A 17,079-nucleotide genomic window follows, 5' to 3' on the forward strand; every position below is an offset into this window, starting at 1 on the left:
ACAAAAGAATGGCTGAACTGGCCAAAATAAGGATGTATCCAGCCTGGTGTGCTTTCTCCAGCAGGGACCAAGAGTGAATATGTAAAAAACAGTGTGAGGAAAGCCAAATACAGATGATTTTTTGTTTTCCTCTGGCATTGTCTCCTTGTTATTGACAGTGTTCAGCTGGAGATGTTCTTCCATCTGAGATTACATTGCCATTGTTGCACTTAATGAAAAATACTTGATAGTTAATAGCACCTACTGGTATTATCCATATCTGATCTTAGTCCTGTCACAGAGGACACAGCCCAAGGGAGAAATTCATCCATGCTTTCCCCACCTGCATTCCTATGTGGCCTCAAAAGGCCAGCACTGAGAACAACGAACGTGGGATTCTAATGGAATTATCAAATAGCTTTGCTGCCTCCAAATGCAAAAAAAATTAACCAAGTACAGAGCATATTATGTAAAAACCAGAAGTGGTCACCCACTTTTCTCCAAGCACGTGCTGCTGGTGGAGGCAGACACACACATCCAGACTTCAGACAAGGTGGGCAAGGGAGGCTGAGTGTGAGATTTATTTACACGTGGAGTCCTGCAACCAAAACACTTGAGTGTAAAGTTCCTTTGTGTTTGTTTTAGTGCACCTGCAAGTGTCTTTCATTTGTGTTTTTCCTTCTGTGCTTCTGACTGACCTCCAGAACATGTCAGTGGGAGGCACAGCAGCACCTTGCTGTCCATTTTAGCACCGTGCTCCACTCGGTTTTCTTCTCATTCTTCTGCTCTTCAACCTTGACTGATTGTGATTCATCTGAGGAAGATGGTGGTGACAAGGAAAATGTAAGTGTTCAGCTCAGGCTGAGATTTATGTTGTGACTCCTGGGTGAGGCAGCTGAGATCTTTCAGGACAGTCATCCTTCCCAAAAAGCCATCACCTTCTCTAGTTGTTTCTTCACCTACCTTGATGTATATACCACAATAAATGGAGGTTTATCTAACCCTCATTACTACCTCAAATAGTGGCTTTTTAGTAGGCAGCATTGAACAATAGAGGTCCAAAGGAAATAACTGTAGCTGATAGTTCTCCCTTGCAGCGGGGTTGGAACTGAATGATCCCTAAGGCCCCTGCCAACCCCAAACCATTCCAGGATTCTGTCAGCTTCCTGCGAAGGGACTCAAATAGCTGCATGTATGACACCTCCCTAAAAGCAGGTAGTCTAACCTTCAAAGGCCTAAAGACAAAGTCTGGCCCTCACTGTGGAAGTCCAAGGTGTCCTTGTCATTCATATGGGGCGTGGCAGTGGCTGCTTTGACTCACTCAGCGAAGCAGAGATGTACAACTGGTGCAAATTTCACATTTTACCCGTGAAATACCGAAACAGCCTTGTTGTAATGTACAGTAGGATGGGTTTGTCAGTGGGGCCAGCGAGCTGCAGTCTGATTTTCCAGCAGTCTCAGCCTCCCCTGAGGACCTCCCGTGCCTTGCTGTGTGGGGATGAGCGGCAGCGCTCTCGGAGTCGCCGCTCGTTGCGCGACACCTGCGAACTCACAAAGCCTCTCCTTGCTGGCAGACGTGTCAGCATCCCCTCCCTTTTTGTTCCCTCCTTAATTCCTTTGTGCAGACTGCTCAAGGCTTGCTGCTTCTTCAGACATTTGGAGTGTATTGATAGTCTGTGAGTCATAAGTTTGTGCTCAGCGTAACTCTCACAGAATATGCTGAGCTGGGAGGGACCCACAAGGATCATCGAGTCCAACCCTCAGCCCTGCACAGGCCCATCCCCAGGAGTCACCCCATGTGCCTGAGGGATCATCCAAACGCTTCTTGAGCTCTGGCAGCCTTGGGGCTGTGCCCACTGCCCTGGGGAGCCTGGGCAGTGCCCAAGAACCTCTTTCTAAGATCCAACCTGAACCTCTCCTAACACAACTCCAGGCCATTCCCTCGGGTCCCCCCAGAGCAGAGCTCAGTCCCTGCCCCTCCTCTGCCCCTCACGCAGAAGTTGTAGGTGCAGTGAGGTCTCTCCTCAGTCTCTCCAGTTGGCTCCATGGTGACACAGCCTGGTTCCTGCCCGGGAACCGTGGCTGACCTCTGTTTTCCCCTGATTTCTGCGGGTGAGTGGGTGATGAGGCCGTTTCTCCGACGCTGCCGTTGCCAGTGTCATGGGGAGCAGGGTGGCCCTCCGAGAAGGAAGGCTTTTTCCATCAGCTGAGGGTCTCAGCTGCTGCTTGTAGAAATCCCATCCGCAGAGGTAACGCGCTGGAACGTTACGTAAGGAAGAGCCTACAAGAAGTGTATGTTGAATTCCCCGGGCATGAATATTAAATATTTGTGTGATTGGCTGCCTTAAACACCCCATCAATATTTAGAACTGGTCGGGGGGACAGTGGGAATTCTTCAGTATAAATTATTTCTGTAATACCGCAGTCTTTGCATCTCTTTGTGTTCCAGAGGACTAAAGATAGATGACACATAAAAATGGAAGTGGTTCCCTTCTTTCACTCCTGGGCTGTATGATTTAAAGGGAAGATTCCTCTTAGAGGTTTTTAGGGTTGGTGTAATCCTCGAATATCCTTTTTAATTTTAAAATATAGATTCCTTTATCTTCTCAGTACCAAAAGAAAAATTTTTCCTCCCAAATGTGCCTTGTCAGATAGAGTAGATTTTATTCCAGGGAGAATATGGGACCTTACAAACCATGGGAACTTCTGAGGATAACTGGGAGAGCTTGCTAACCCTTCTGCCAAATAGCAGCGTGGCATTTTGGAAGTGACCCTCCATCTCTCTTGCTTATTTTCTAGGTGTAGTAAAGTTAATCACTCCTCTTTTCTTTTTTTTTTTCATTTTAGGTAGAGTTTTATGAGTCCTGCATGTTGACTTCTCTTTTGGCAATGTGCTGACCCCTCCCAGGGTGCAGGGATACAGTTCCAGCCTGTCTGGAGGTGTCCAGCTTCTCTGCTGCCCTCCACGCTGACCCAGCAGCGTTTCCTCTGCAGCCTTAATTTCCAGGGGTTTTTTTTTGGTGTGGCAAATGCCCTTTCCCTTCCCCTCATGCTATCCACAACCTGAACGGGGTTTGAATTGCAAAACACATCTCCCCAGTATGATTAAAAAAATCCCGAGGGGCAGGAAACAACCACATCTTGTTTTTTATCGGTGTCTGTTATGACTCCAGGTTTTGGGCAGGAACATGAGAAAAAGACTTGACTCCATTCCTCTAAGAAGGCGGAAAACATTCCTGTGGGAGATGCGTGCCTGTCACATCCATATACAGTTCTCTTCTGGAGACTGGGTTGTAACCCTTGGATCAATCCCTGGGCACTCCAACAATAGGAGTATGATCTCCCTTTGAAGCTGGCTCCAGTTTTGAGCAGGAGGTTGGACTGGAGACCTCCAGAGGTTCCTCCCTCCCTCCCTAAGTCCTGTGACTCTGAGGCAGACAATGTTCTGGTGAGTATTTACTGAACACACTAATAAATGAACTGGGAAGTGAGTCCAAGCAAACCCCGTTGGCGAAGACAGGAAATTCTTCAAGCTCTGTCCACATTTGCTGTCCAGCAAGTTTTAATGTCAGCACAGCTGAACCAGGAAGAATTTTCCACCCTCTCTATGGACGTTTTGTGGATGAATCTGTGGAGCCTGCAGACTGATCAGCAGGTCGTGGCTGCTTAGTTTTTATGCCTCTGTGGAAGCAGATCTCATTCTCCCGAGGGTTGGTGGATCTCTGGGCTCTGCAGGGCCAGATTCCAGCCTGTGCTGCCTCATGCTTCTCCACAAAAGTACTTCAGTCCTAAACCAGCACAATGACTTCTAAGGTCAGGGCTGATGAGCCTCTCTGAACGCCCTGTCCTTGACGCCTCGCTGGACACTGTGTCCCTTGTGGCCTAGGATTTCCTGCTTCCAAGCCTTTCGGCTGAGCAACTGCAAAACATGCTCCACAGTGGCCCTTAGACATGATTATCTCTCCTAGAATATTGTTGTTTGGGAAAATCCAGTTGGTTTCTGCTTTCTCGGGGACAGTAGGAGCTGTAGCTGCTGCTCCCTGTGTGTGCCAGGTCTCCCCGGGCAGTGTCAAAGGGCAGAGTACCTTCTGCCACTGATATTGTCCCAAGAGCACTGTGCTCTGTCCCCTTCATGGTGCCTTGAAATCCATGTTACCCTCCAGTTCCTCCCTCTCCACAGTTACTTTTCAACCTGCCCCAGAACACCATCCTGACCATTTGCCAGGTGGATCCTATGACTTTCAGGCTCTGATGGTGTTCTCTTTTCTGAGGAAACTTCAGGCCTCCGTGGATCCCAGGGACTGCAGCTCATCTCTAAAATCCCTTTTGAATTTAGGGACTCTGAACCCTGACCTTGGCATAGATTCATCAGAAAAAAGGAGCTTTTGCATTTTGCAAGGAAGAAGATTTTGGTGGACAGATGATGCACTGTGATCTTTCTCCAGGAACATATGTTTTGGTTTATTGTTTTCATCATAATTTTATATGCTTTATTTTATTGTGATTTCCCTGTCCCCTTCCTTCCCTGAGACTGTTGGTAAGGAGGATGTGGCCACCCCAGGAGCTGACTTCACATTCTCAATACCATCTGAGAACTTCTCAGGGCAGAAGGAGGTCCCCGTGGGAGGACTTGGCTCCGCGGGCCGTTCACTTTGTCACTGTCCTGGAGTACAGAGTGCCTGGAGAAATTCACCCCTGAATCTCTGTATCCCATGTGACAGAAACAGCCACGCTTCCAGCCTGAGCAGCTTCACCCAGGACACCACAGTTCCACACTAAATGTGTTACTCAAAGCTAAGAGCCACCTTTCTGACATCAGATGTCCTGGAGCTGCAAGCCACCGTGCTGGGGAAGCCAGCTCTTCTCTGTGTTCTTTTCCAGGGATCTTTTATTAGCCCCATCCTTTTTCTGGAAGACAGGACTCCTAACAGGCTTAATCTTGTATAAATTCTCACTGTCAGCAGTCTGTCCTCCTCTTTTTTAACACAGCCCGTGTGATTTCTCCAGCTGGGAATTAATGACGAGTGTTGAGACAGTCCCAAAACTTTAAGAAGCTGATGGCTGCTGCCTTCTGCTCACGATCCAAAAACCTTTCCCCTCGTTCCCAGGTTCTAGGTCAAGTTCCAGTTTCCACAGGAAGTTCAACATGGGGAGACTTTTCTGTTCAATTCATGGCTGGAACTGGCCAAAGTGTAGTGTATGGTGAGCCTTAATCACCCCCATTCTCTTTGTCCTTGACACCCCTTCCGGGTAGCTGATGTGTCCTCTCCCTATGGCAGCTTGTACTTCATGCTGCTCAGTGATGGAGGTTCTCCTCTGTTTTCATGGATTTACACAGGGTGAGGGACTCTGACCTGTCCCTGCTCCTGGCAGAGCAAATGTCACAGCTACAGCAGGTGTCCAGGGGAGTTGGGGCAGTCCCCAAGGATGGAAACCCCCCCCCCAACACTCAGGGCCCCACAGGACCATCCCTAAGAATCACCTCATGTGCCTGAGAGGGTCATGCAAACCCTCCTGGAGCTCTGGCAGCCTTGGGGCTGTGCCCACTGCCCTGGGGAGCCTGGTCAGTGCCAACCACCCTCTGGGGGAAGAACCTTTCCCTGAGATCCAACCTGACCCTGCCCTGACACAGCTCCAGCCATTCCCTGGGTGCTGTCCCTGGTCCCCCCAGAGCAGAGCTCAGTCCCTGCCCCTCCTCTACCCCTGCCCAGGCAGTTGGAACTGCAGTGAGGTCTCCCCTCAGTCTCCTCTGCTCCAGCTGAACACCCTCAGTGTCCTCACATGGTTTCAAATCAAGGACCTTCCCTATCTCCGTGTCCCTTCTTTGGACACTCTCCAATGGCTTCAGATCTTTCCGATATTGTGTCCCCCCAAACTGCCCCAGTGTTGAGGTGAGGCTGCCCCAGGGCAGAGCAGAGCAGGACAGTCCCCTCCCTGATGCCCCCAGGACAGGGTTGGCCCTCCTGGCACGGCCATGGCCAGCTTGCATCCTTGCCACAAACAAAGGAAATTAAAACCTCCCCAGCAGCCCTGCCAGCAGCCCTGGTTTCCCAGCAGGCTGTTGCAGCCTGATCTGAACTCATTGGAAGGAAGAAGATGGGTTTTACTCCCCCAACAGTCATTCACCCACGGGGCAGCAGGACTGAGATCCCCCCATTGCTGTCAGGGAAAAATCTATTTTGGACTCCTGTTTTAGCCAGTACTTTTGCAGGAGAAAGAAAAGGGCTTGAGGCTAAAGTTGATCCTCTTGGGCTGCATATTTCAGTACTGGAAGGCTGTGACTCAGTGGCCTCTGGAAGCTCTCCAAGCTATCAGTAGCTCAGAGGAATTAAAAACTCAACGAACTGCCTGTTCTCCAGAAACTTGTTTTGTACGTGCTGTGGAAGAGATGAGAGATTTGAGAGAAGGTGGCCCTTGGCTGGGATCATTGGTGGAATCATTGGCTTTAACAAGACACAGCAAGCAATGAATATTTATTTTATTAAAATGCTCTTTTAATGAGCCTTTTTGCCAAGTTGAGGTGGAAGTATTTGCCAAAATACCATGTACACTGTAATAAATCCCACGGTACCTTATAGGCTTCCCCACATGGTCTTCTGTCCCTCACATTCTCTGTGGAGAGCCATCAGAATCCCTGTTTTCTCTCCCAAAAGGAGAAGGAAAGGCTGAGTAGCGTTTCTGATGGTTTTCCAGGCAGTTGGAAAAGCTGATGCCCACAGAGATATGACCTGTGAAATCAGGAAACATCTTCCCACCCTTTTTGCCTCATTTTCCCAGTTCTCAAGAGCAAGGGTTGGCTGAGCTGGCCCACCCCAAAGAGACTCAGTGAGGGGGTCCTTCCAGCTGAAGTTAAAGCCGTGGTTTTCATGCTTGCTGTGGGTGCCAGACTTGGCACTGCTGCACCTCAGTGGTGTGTGCTGAAGTGATCAGCCCAAGACAGAAAGCTTACCAGAGGAAGACATTTTGGTTGCCTTTGGAAAGCTGGAATTTGTCATCTTCCCAAAGGGGGTCTCCAGCTTGAGGAGCTGGAATCTCTTCGCTGACACAGCAGAGATAAAGACTTCTGTCCAGCTTGGTACCTCACAGCCAGAACGGGTCAGAGAGTGTTCAGCTGCCTCTTCCTTTGTGGGTTCCTTGCTCATAAAACACTCGTTACCTGAAACTAAAGTATTTTTTCTAGGTATGTGCTAATTCAAAGGAAGGTTTAACCAGAAAAGGCTTTCTGCTTCCAAAAGAGGGAATTTCTGGTTAATGGAGTGAGAGGGAATCGCTTAATTCAAACATCAGCTCAGTCTCAGCTGAAATACAGCAAAGACCACACTCCATCCCTGGATATGCCCCAGGCCAGGCTGGATGGAGCTCTGAGCAACCTGGGCTCATTGGAGATGTCCCTGCCCGTGGCAGGGGATTGGAACTAGATCATGTTTAAGGTCCCTTCCAACCCAAACCGTTCTGTGATTCAAGTCTTCTGTATTTCCATGTTGCAGAGATTGTCCCCCTTGACTTCTTCTTTGTGTTCCTTGTGGACAACTTGTGTTGTTATTCCTTGTGGATTTTTTCCAGCTGGAAGAACAGGGTGGTACCGCAGATATTTTCATTCTTATTGACTCCTAGGCTGGAGGCACAATGGTCAGTGTGTGGGGAAGGCAAGTATTAATGAGTGATCCTTCAAAAGCACCTCTCTTCTTTCTTTCAGAGTCTCCTGAAGTTGGGCCTTCACTTGTTGTCCACACGACTGTGACATTTGGAAGTGAGCACCTGGATTCAGACCCTGCAGAGGTGCAGCAGATAATTCTCAGTCACCTGGAGAGGATTGTGCCATCCCTGCCCAAACCAAGCAGCATCAAGTGTCACAAGTGGAGATACTCCCAGGTACTCTGCGGTGGGATCAGTCTGGAGCTGTGGTTTCCACCCTCAGGGAGCAAGAGGAAAGGGGGTAGTTGCCCAATATCCACAGTACATTCCTCCACGAAGCCATGAGCAGCATCCAAGGCTGGCCAGCGACAGCCAGGTCATTTCTAGCCATGTTTCTGCATCCTGGCCCTGGCTCAGTGGTCAGTTGTGCAGCTCTCCTTGTAAGGAGGGACAGGAGCAGCGTGCAGGAAGGAAGTAAATCCCATGTACTTCAGTGGGATTTTCACTGGTATTTAAAAACATGACTCAATCCATTTCTCCACATCCAAAAATATGTGATATTATTAGCAAAATTCCCACCCTACCACAGAGTAGCAGAAGTCCTTGAGTTCAGAGGGACTAATTGTTATTATTTGATTTGGCCCAGTTCAATTTAACAGCATGTTACGCAAAAAATATTTTAAAGTAAACTACCTAAGGGTAATAATAGCAAAATGTGTATATTTTACAGGCTTCTTTTAAAAATCCAAGGAAATTGTTGGCAATTTCCTAAAGTATTGGAGTGTATCTACATGTTTACCCAAAGCCTCTCAAGTTAAATTACATTGGTGAAATTGAACGTGGAAGTTGCTGCAAAATATTTACTTTTAAAGCAGTCCCCTAAAAATTTCTCCTTTTTATGAAGTCTGGAAAAGTTGCTGTAGACAACTGTTGTGAAGTCTGCTCGTAGCCCTTGATCTGCATCCAGTTTGGGAACCTGGTCTCGTTAGCACAAGGTTTATTTTTCTGGGAGTTAGGTTGCAAAAGCAACCTTAGCACAGGTATTATTAATATTTATATAAATCATATCAAAATCATGGTATGTTTTGCATGTTCCTCTTACCAGTTCAGGGTTGGGGTTTTTTTCCAAAAAAAAATAAATCTAAGTCTCCATACAGTTGTCACTGTTCAGGTATTGTTTTCTGGTTTGACTTCTGGTCTTTTCTTCTGCCTTCCCTGTTACCTTCCTGCTTCAAACTGCTTGTGAGCACCAGAGCTGCAGGTGGTAGGGAGGAGGAGGGCTGGATCTGTCTCCAGCAGACACACACTTGGCTGGCCAGCTCTGGAAAGGGTTCCCAAAACAAAGTAAGAAGTGTTTCTAAGCAGAATTAATACACCCTACATTCTGCTGCTATCACAGATATACAGCATAAAATCTGTCCAGTTCAGCTGCTTTGCTTATGTGTGCAAGGAGAGGGCTTAATGTGCCTTTCCTTGCACTACCCACCCTTTCAGCACAGTGTCAAAGGTGACATAAAAGGTGACATGCAGTATGTATGGCCCGTTCGGATTTATTCCACCCTGGATAAAGGAAAAGACAGGAATGGCAGTTAATTTCTTCCTAATGAATCAAGACAAAAAGAGTCTCAATTGCATTCTGCGAAACAACTGTGCTTTTTGCAGCCTGACAAAATGATGGACACGGGGGATTGATTATGGAATCCTGGAATCACAGGATGGTTTGTGTTGGAAAGGACTTTAAATCATCTCATTCCGACGCCTTCCACTAGACCTGGTTGCTCCAAGCCCCATCCAGCCCCTGTCTCTGTTGCTGCAAACCACCTTTCAGCAGCTGCTGGTGCTTTTTGGCTGTGCCACAGGAGGAATTACCCCCAGTCTGTAATTCGGGAGATGAATGTCAATATGTCTTAGGCTGCAAAGAAGTCAGTGTAGGTCAGATGTGTTATCTCCATAAAGAGATCTCTAATGCCACCCTATAAAATAATCACTGCCTAAATTAAATATCTGGGACAGAGCTCCCTCTTTCTCTTAAAGCTATCTTTACTTTCAATTATAATAAGCTGTTGCCACAGAGGCAAAGGGAACTGATAAGATGGGTGCATCTTTCCCCTGACTCTTTTAGATGGGATTTATCCTACTTGTTAATTAAATCCGGCTGTAACATCCTTCACATGGCCAAACACAATCCTGGGATTAAAATGCAGACATTACAATTATCCGTGGCAGATGAGGGATTAGGACTCCCAAAATTCTACTGACACTGCTTAGCAGCACAGCTGCAGTTCTGGATCCCCTGCTTTAATTATGGGGAGGCACCATTAGCATTCAGAGCCACCAGCTTCCCAACCCATCACGTTGAGAGAGTCCCTTTATGTGGAATCATGGAATCATTGTGGTTGGAAAACACCTCCAAAGTCATCAAGTCCAACCTTTGACCGAATACCAATAAGGGTAATCTGGAATTTATGTTGGACACCACCAGAAGAACGTGAAGGAGGAGGAGGATCATTCCTTTCCCCTGCCTGGAGCAAGGGTCTTTCATACATTGCTCACACAATCTTGCCATGCAGGTGAGAAGGTTGCAGGCTGAGGTGTGGAAATATTGATCCTGTGGTCAGGATCACAAACCAGGAGCTGTTTGGTACAGCCAGCATCAAACAAGCACTCAGCAGCCAACAAGGAAGGACATTCAAAAAACCTCTTTCTGCTAAACCTTTCTTCATTCTTTATACTCTGCTCAGTCTGTAAGAAAAAATTTAGGAATAAATTAAATACTGACTTAAAATTAGTCTGAGAGGGAGGATCTCTGGCTGGATTTCCCATACCTGGATAGACTCTTCTGTTAAGTTGGGTTGCAACTGGCTGTTTCAGATAGTTGCCTCCTTTAAAGAGCTGCAGTGACACAAAATGCAGCCAGTGACATAAATGTGGCTGGTTTGCAGCTGCTCCACACTTGGCAGTGGCAGGTAATGGCTCAGCAGTGGCCAGCTGAGTGGACATTTGAATCAGTGGAAAAATGCCCTGGACTTAGCAAGATTCCTTGGACATAAGGGCTTGTTCAGTGCAGCTGGCAGTCCCACAGTGGGACACAGGAATGTGTCACTGCACGGGAATCCAGCACGGCTCTTTGGACCAAAGGCAGAAAATCCAGAAATGATGAGAACAAAATTGTCCTCTCTGTACCATGCTTTAGGAGCCTGTGGTTTGATCTTTATTGCTGGTCTACTGATGTGCTCCTGCCCTTTTGTTTTCCCTCTCTGCCTTTCTAGATGTTTTTCTCTCTTTTTCAGCAGTTCATCCTTATGGATCTTGTCTTGTCATTCCTTTTCTCAGACTACTTCTTCCCACCTTCCTCCTGCATCCTGTGGCATCCCTGGATGGAACTAGGTGATCTTTAAGGTCCCTTCCAGCCCAGGCTTTTCCATGATTCTGTGATTCTATGATTCTGTTATCTTCTTCCATTTTTTATCCTCTCTGCCTGTGCCTGCCTTGCCCTCACATTTACCTTCTGCTGCCCTGTCTCCACGCTGAGATTCACCAGTGCTGCTCTGGGATGCACTGATCCAGTACAACATGGACATGTAGGTTTGGAACAGGCTAAACAATGTGTCACACAGCCAGGAGAGATGATCTTTAAGGTCCCTTCCAACCCAAACCATTCTGGGATTCTTACCAAGGCTTTCCCTAAGGAAAACAGACCCTTCTAGTGTGAAATTCAGGTAAATGAGATACTTTCTCTTCCAACTCTCTCTATGCTTTTCTTTTCCAGGTTACAAAGGCTGTTCCCAATTGTCCAGGACAAATGATTCTTCATACTCAACCTCTTCTGATTTGTGGGGGCGATGGATTCACCCGCTCCAACTTCGATGGCTGCATAGAGTCTGCCATGAGCCTTGCAGAGGCTGTGAAGCCTCATTTATAGCAACTTCCAAGTCAAGCTGCTGAATTTCATCTAGATTTATGATGGATTTTCCTGTGATGGATTAAATTTGAGTTTAATGTCAACATCACTGGCCTCTGTCTTGCTAAAATAAATAAAGGGAGATGTATTGGTGTGCTGTAATAATTACTGGGATTGAATTAAATTGGATTTTCCAGAATCTGTGCTGTGAGTGGTTGCTTTGATTGAAGTAAAGCTTTTTCTGGCTCTAGTCAGAGGCACGGAGCTCCAGCAGCCTTTCCAGGTCTCCTGATACTTTTACAGCCCCTGAAAATTATGTCAAGGAGAGGAGCCTGCCTTGAAACAGCACAGAAATCCATGGAGCCACCGAGTTTGCTCCTTGTAAACTCCTTGTTTACTCCTTGTCTTAGTGACAGGAAAAGGGGGAATGACTGCAAAATGTCTGAGTGGGTTTAGATGATGTGTTAGGAATAAATTCTTGGCTGTGAGGGTGGGGAGGCCCTGGCCCAGGTTGCCCAGAGAAGCTGTGGCTGCCCCTGGATCCCTGGGAGTGTCCAAGGCCAGGTTGGAGCAACCTGGGCTGGTGGGAGGTGTCCCTGCCCATGGCAGGAGTTGAACTGGATGGGCTTTAAGGTCCCTTCCAACCCAAGCCATTCTGGGATTCTCTGAGCATTTGGAGCCTGGGAGGCGACAGAAGGAGCATGCACAGTTGATCCCAGAGATTTCATACATCCATGTGGGCATTAGGGCTGCTGTCCCAGAGTCAGCCTGGGAATAAACATTGGCATCTGGGCTGTACCATGAGTTTACCACAGCAAAGATGCTGGCCAGGGGGGTGGATGCACTTAAAATAGTTCAGTATTTGCCAGGTTAGAGAGTGCCAGGCTCATCATGGCTCTGTGCTGGTCCAGGATTCCCTGAGCAAGGAGCAGCCCTTTCCTCCTTCCAGGTGCTGGAGGAGTCAGGGTAGGAGCAGCCAACACTGAAGGTGGTTCAGCTGCTTTGCCTGGCAAATACCAAGAGGAAGGAGGGAAAGGAGTTTATCTAAGCGTGGTCTGGGGCGGTGTTAGTAAGAAAACTGTGCTGACATTTCAGAGTTACCTCATCACCACCATAAAAGCTCAAAGTAAACAGCCAGTCCAAAAATTAGGTGACTTTTAGACAGCTTGATACTTTATTTTGGCAGAACAGGTGCAGGACAGGTCCAGGGAAGGGTATAAATGGGCATGTGAGTGAATGACAAGGAATTTGATTTGAAATACTAAAAAAAATAAACAGCAAGTATAATTGTGTTGAAAATACTACCTGTCAAGGTTTCAAGTATTTCTAAGCTACTAAACTGTGTTTCTGTGAAGTCAGTTTTGAAATTACTCAAAAATTAACCAAGAAATCATTTATTTATTCTAAATCTGATTTTAACGCACCCTTCCTCTTAAATCACATGTCACGAGTTTAGTGCCTGTCTACCACAGCACTAAAAATAACAAAATTTACCAGACAGAATTTTAACTGTTAGAGGAGTCCAATTCAGCCACTTCTTTTTTTTTTTAATACCTCTGCATTTGACCAAAAATCTGGCATCCTGTGAGCTGAACAGCTGAACGCTGTGAGTTATTTGTGTTTGACCATTCCTAGTGCAGCATTTAAAGTGAAGGCAAGAACTGTAAAACTTGATAATTTTAAAAGCTTGCAGAAAACTGAATGTGAGGCATGTCTGATTTAACACTGTGTTGTTCCTCTCACTGTCTCTCAAAGAGCTGTGCTCCAGAGAGCTGTGATGATCTCTCAGGGGCTTTGTATCAGCAGCAGCCTTCAAATACCACAAGGGACAGAGAAGTGGAGATGTCTCTGCTCCATCCTGTCAGCAATCTCTCGACTTTGGTCATTCTGAGACCTCAAAATACCTGTTCATAAGCAAATTACTTTTTTTTTAAATCGTGGGGTTCTTGATTCTGAGGTTTTTGAGCATGAATCACGGCGAGTCTCAAACTGCTCCCCTCCTTCCTCATATCACAGAATCCCAGAATCATTTAGGTTGGAAAAGACCTCCAAGACTGTGGATCCAACCCATGCCCACCTTGTCCCTCAGCCCAGAGCACTGAGCACCACGTCCAGTCCTTCCTTGGCCACCTCCAGGGCTGGGGACTCCAAATCTCCCTGGGCAGCCCCTTCCTAAGCTTGACAGCCCTTTCAGTGAAGAAATTCTTCCTGAAAATATCCTGACAGTCTATCAAAACGCTTCTGTCCTGTAGTTTCCCCCCCAGATTAAGATGATTTAGACAGAAACTACTTGTGGGGTTTTTTTTGAAAGGTGGAGTGAAAAAGTTCCTGGATGTGTCCCTCTGGATGTGCTCCAAGCATTGGGCACGTGAGGGTCTCTGTGGCCACGTCTCATTCTGTAGCTGGAGGAGGGAGACATGGCATTAACTGGAGGAGGGAGACATGGCATTAACTTTCCCACACACGGCGGGGAACGAGGGGTGATGTTTCAAAGAGGCCACTGTGTCCAAAAGGGTGGCAACAGAAGAGACTTGTCTGGTTGATTTCCTGGGATTTTCCCTGGATTTCCCATTAACTGGCAGATCCATCCATCACAACCACTATCTCCCTGTTCCCAGACGAGGGTGATGGCTGTGTCTGATCTCATATATGCCACGAGCCACAGCTAATGCCTGAAGTTGAATTAGAGTGTTTTAGCTCCCAGACCATGATGTTATTGTCTTCCTCAGCACGAGGAAAGTCAAGGTTATAAATGCTCAAAGCCTTTTAGCTCACAGTTGTGGTAGCTTCCCTCCTGTGAGCATCACTTGGCAGGGCTGGCCTGTGGCATCTTGTGCAGTCGCTGCTCTTACAGTGTGATCAGGGAATATGGGAACAAGGAGACAGTGGTTGTGATGGATGGATCTGCCAGTTAATCAGAAATCACAGCCATCCTGGGAAAATCACAGGAAATCAACCAGACAAGTCTCCTCTGTTGCCACAGAAGAGATGCATTTTCCTGATCTCAGGGCATTGAAGTGTACCTTTAGGCCTTTGACAGCAATCCTTCCTTTTCAGTTACTGTCCCATCCCACAGTCTGTCCTGCCATTGCCACCATGTCACGGGTGCTGAGATGGACCTGTCGTATCCCATGACAGGATGAGTTTTGGAGGAGGCCCTGGCAGAGATGGGCTTCAAATCATGGTACACCCTCTCCTGAGGGGCATCTCTCTGGCTTGAATTTAGGGCCCTGTGGACAAGGATCCAACCCTGCCATCTCTCTGCCCACTCCTGGCATCTGACCCCGCCTGCAGATCCCTAAGATGGAGTAAAAATGCTGTAATCAGATAAAATAGAACACAAGTGCCAAAGGAAGCCACAGGACTCTGCTGAGAGCCCATCATAATGTGGCTGCTGGTTGGGGTAACTCTCACAGATCCTGCAAAATCACCTGCACTGCTCTCAGTGCATTTGGTTTGTAGGAATTGAGCCCATTTCCAAAAAGAGCTTGGAAGAGGAGACAGGCACCCAGCTCCTCAGCCCACATCAATTCCCAAACCACACATCTCCAAAGACTGGGGCTGTGTTTCAGGCATCTGAAAATAAATAAAGAGATTAATTTTGTTTTGGAGGGTTTGGTTATTTATTTTTTTTTCAGTTTCAAAAGGAGGTGCTGCCCAGCTGAAAACACCCGGTGGGTTTCACAGCACTGAGCTGGGAAACATCCCTGCAGTGAAAGCCACTCTGCTTTCCCAGAGGCCAGGATTTCCTAGGGATCTCGCTGCCCTTGGGATGTGCCAGCATCACCATATTTGGCACTTGTGACCAAGGAGGAAGGGGGTGGAGGTCTCTGCTCCCAGCAGGACCAACACCACAGCTAAAACAGTTTGCTTGGGTCATGTCTGGGCAAGCTGGGGCATCCCCATCCTCCACCGTGACCACACCTCTCCTTGATGGAGGGACAGCGTTGTGCTGGTGCAGCAGCAGATGAAGAGCAGACATCGCTGAGCCGTGGCACCAGCGTGGCATCACCCTGACAAGAGTTCCTCTTTGAGTTAGTGCAAAGAAGAGGAACCTGACCCTGCATCACCCAAACTGTGCCTGGGCCATCCAGCCTGAGCGGCAGAGCCAGCCCTGGGTGCCTGGGGAAGCACAGTGTGTGCTCGGCTGCTCCAGCTGCAAAATCCAGCGTTACCAGCTCCAAAGGGCTGTGCCGAGCCGGCGGGAGGTGGTGCTGGCACCGGGAGCCCAAGCGCTGCCGTGGGGGGACGAGGGCGCTCCCCGAGCTGCCCGGCGAGCACCTTGAGCCCCCGTGCAGAGATTTCCCTGGAGCCAGAGCCGGTTTTGCCTCTAATCCAGTCTCCGGCTCAGATGTGCCGTCCGTAAGCCGCTTTGCGTGGCAGAGCTGAAGCCCTGAAATCCCGGAGCCTTCTGCTGCCGCTCTGCTCTGCCCGGCTCACCATCAGCCTCCTTGGGATTTTTGCTTAATTCCCGCGTTCAGGTGGCACCTCCGAGCTCAGCCGGTGATGACACTTCCAGGTGCTGTCCAAGGCGCGGCCCCACAGGGCAGTGACACAGCCCTTGGCCAAGGAGGGCTGAGGGGGGGGGCGGCTCTCGTTCCAGAGCCAAGCAAAACTTCTCCTCTGGGGCTGAATGGATGGAAACGGGCAAGAAATAACCCGCGGGGAGTTACTGCTGAATCCGAGTGGGGAGATTTTGTGCCGAGCAAAGGGGGTGCAGGGCAGGTTGCTGTTGGCATGGGGGTTGTGGTGCTGAAGCCTCGAAAAGGCTCCTGATTCCTGTCGTTCCCCAATTTTCATCCCATAACAGCCGAGCATCACTATAACTGGGGGCATCACTATAACCAGGTGCATCACTATAACCGGGTGTATCACTGTAACCAGGTGCTTCGGGCATCATCCAAAAAAGCCCCAAGGGGCCCTCGTGTGTGTGGCTGTCACCCTTGTCCCCAGCTGCTCTGAACATCTGGGGGAGGGGGGTTGATGCCAGGGGGGTTAATGCAAGCCAGGGCCACGCGGGCGAGCAAAAAGCCCCGGCCGTGCCCCAGGCAAGCCCTGCCACGCCTGTCCAGGCCCTGCTGTGGGAAAAGGAGCCCGTTCCCCTGCCCGGCCGCTCAGCCGGTCACGGGGGCGCTGCGGTGAACCGCAGCTCGGCGGGAGATTATCTGTGCGGAGCAGGGTTCCTGCCCGGCCGGGCGGCACCTCCTCCCTCACCTGCGCCGGTGCCGAAACATCCTTCCTTTCTCAGCGCTATCGTCCCCTCAGATCTCCCCTCCGGGACGATCACACACGTCAAGGTCTTTAAAGCAGAGCACGCCCTGCTGCAAGGACCTGCTGGTTTCCCCCGGCTGGTTTCGGGGCACGGAGGCGATGCTCGCACCGTGCGCGGGTTTGACCGTCCTCTGCCTTTTTCAGCCCAGACTGGGGGGAAAAAATAGGAAAGAAAAAAATTGGTGGGCAGTCAGGCACTGCTCAGCTTGGAATATAGGTCAGCCTCGGTCCTGGAAGCTGCTTTCCTTGCCCAGAGCAGAGGGAAAGGAGATGAGCTGGCAGGAGAGGAGGGG

The 17,079-nt window shown here is 48.7% G+C and overlaps 1 protein-coding gene across 1 annotated transcript in view; it reads left to right on the plus strand.

The window, feature by feature from the left end:
• RNLS (renalase, FAD dependent amine oxidase) overlaps positions 1 to 11,714 on the plus strand; it is a 63,577-nt gene extending 51,863 nt beyond the window's left edge. Inside the window, exons 6-7 of the mRNA XM_064662150.1 lie at positions 7,676 to 7,851; positions 11,384 to 11,714. Of these exons, the coding sequence (XP_064518220.1) occupies positions 7,676 to 7,851; positions 11,384 to 11,536 (329 nt within the window). The 3' untranslated portion in view covers positions 11,537 to 11,714. The remainder of the gene's footprint in view (positions 1 to 7,675; positions 7,852 to 11,383) is intronic.
• The last annotated feature ends 5,365 nt before the right edge of the window (positions 11,715 to 17,079 follow it).

The sequence above is a fragment of the Pseudopipra pipra genome, chromosome 8 (genome assembly GCF_036250125.1).
Source record: "Pseudopipra pipra isolate bDixPip1 chromosome 8, bDixPip1.hap1, whole genome shotgun sequence".
Lineage (NCBI taxonomy): Eukaryota > Metazoa > Chordata > Aves > Passeriformes > Pipridae > Pseudopipra > Pseudopipra pipra.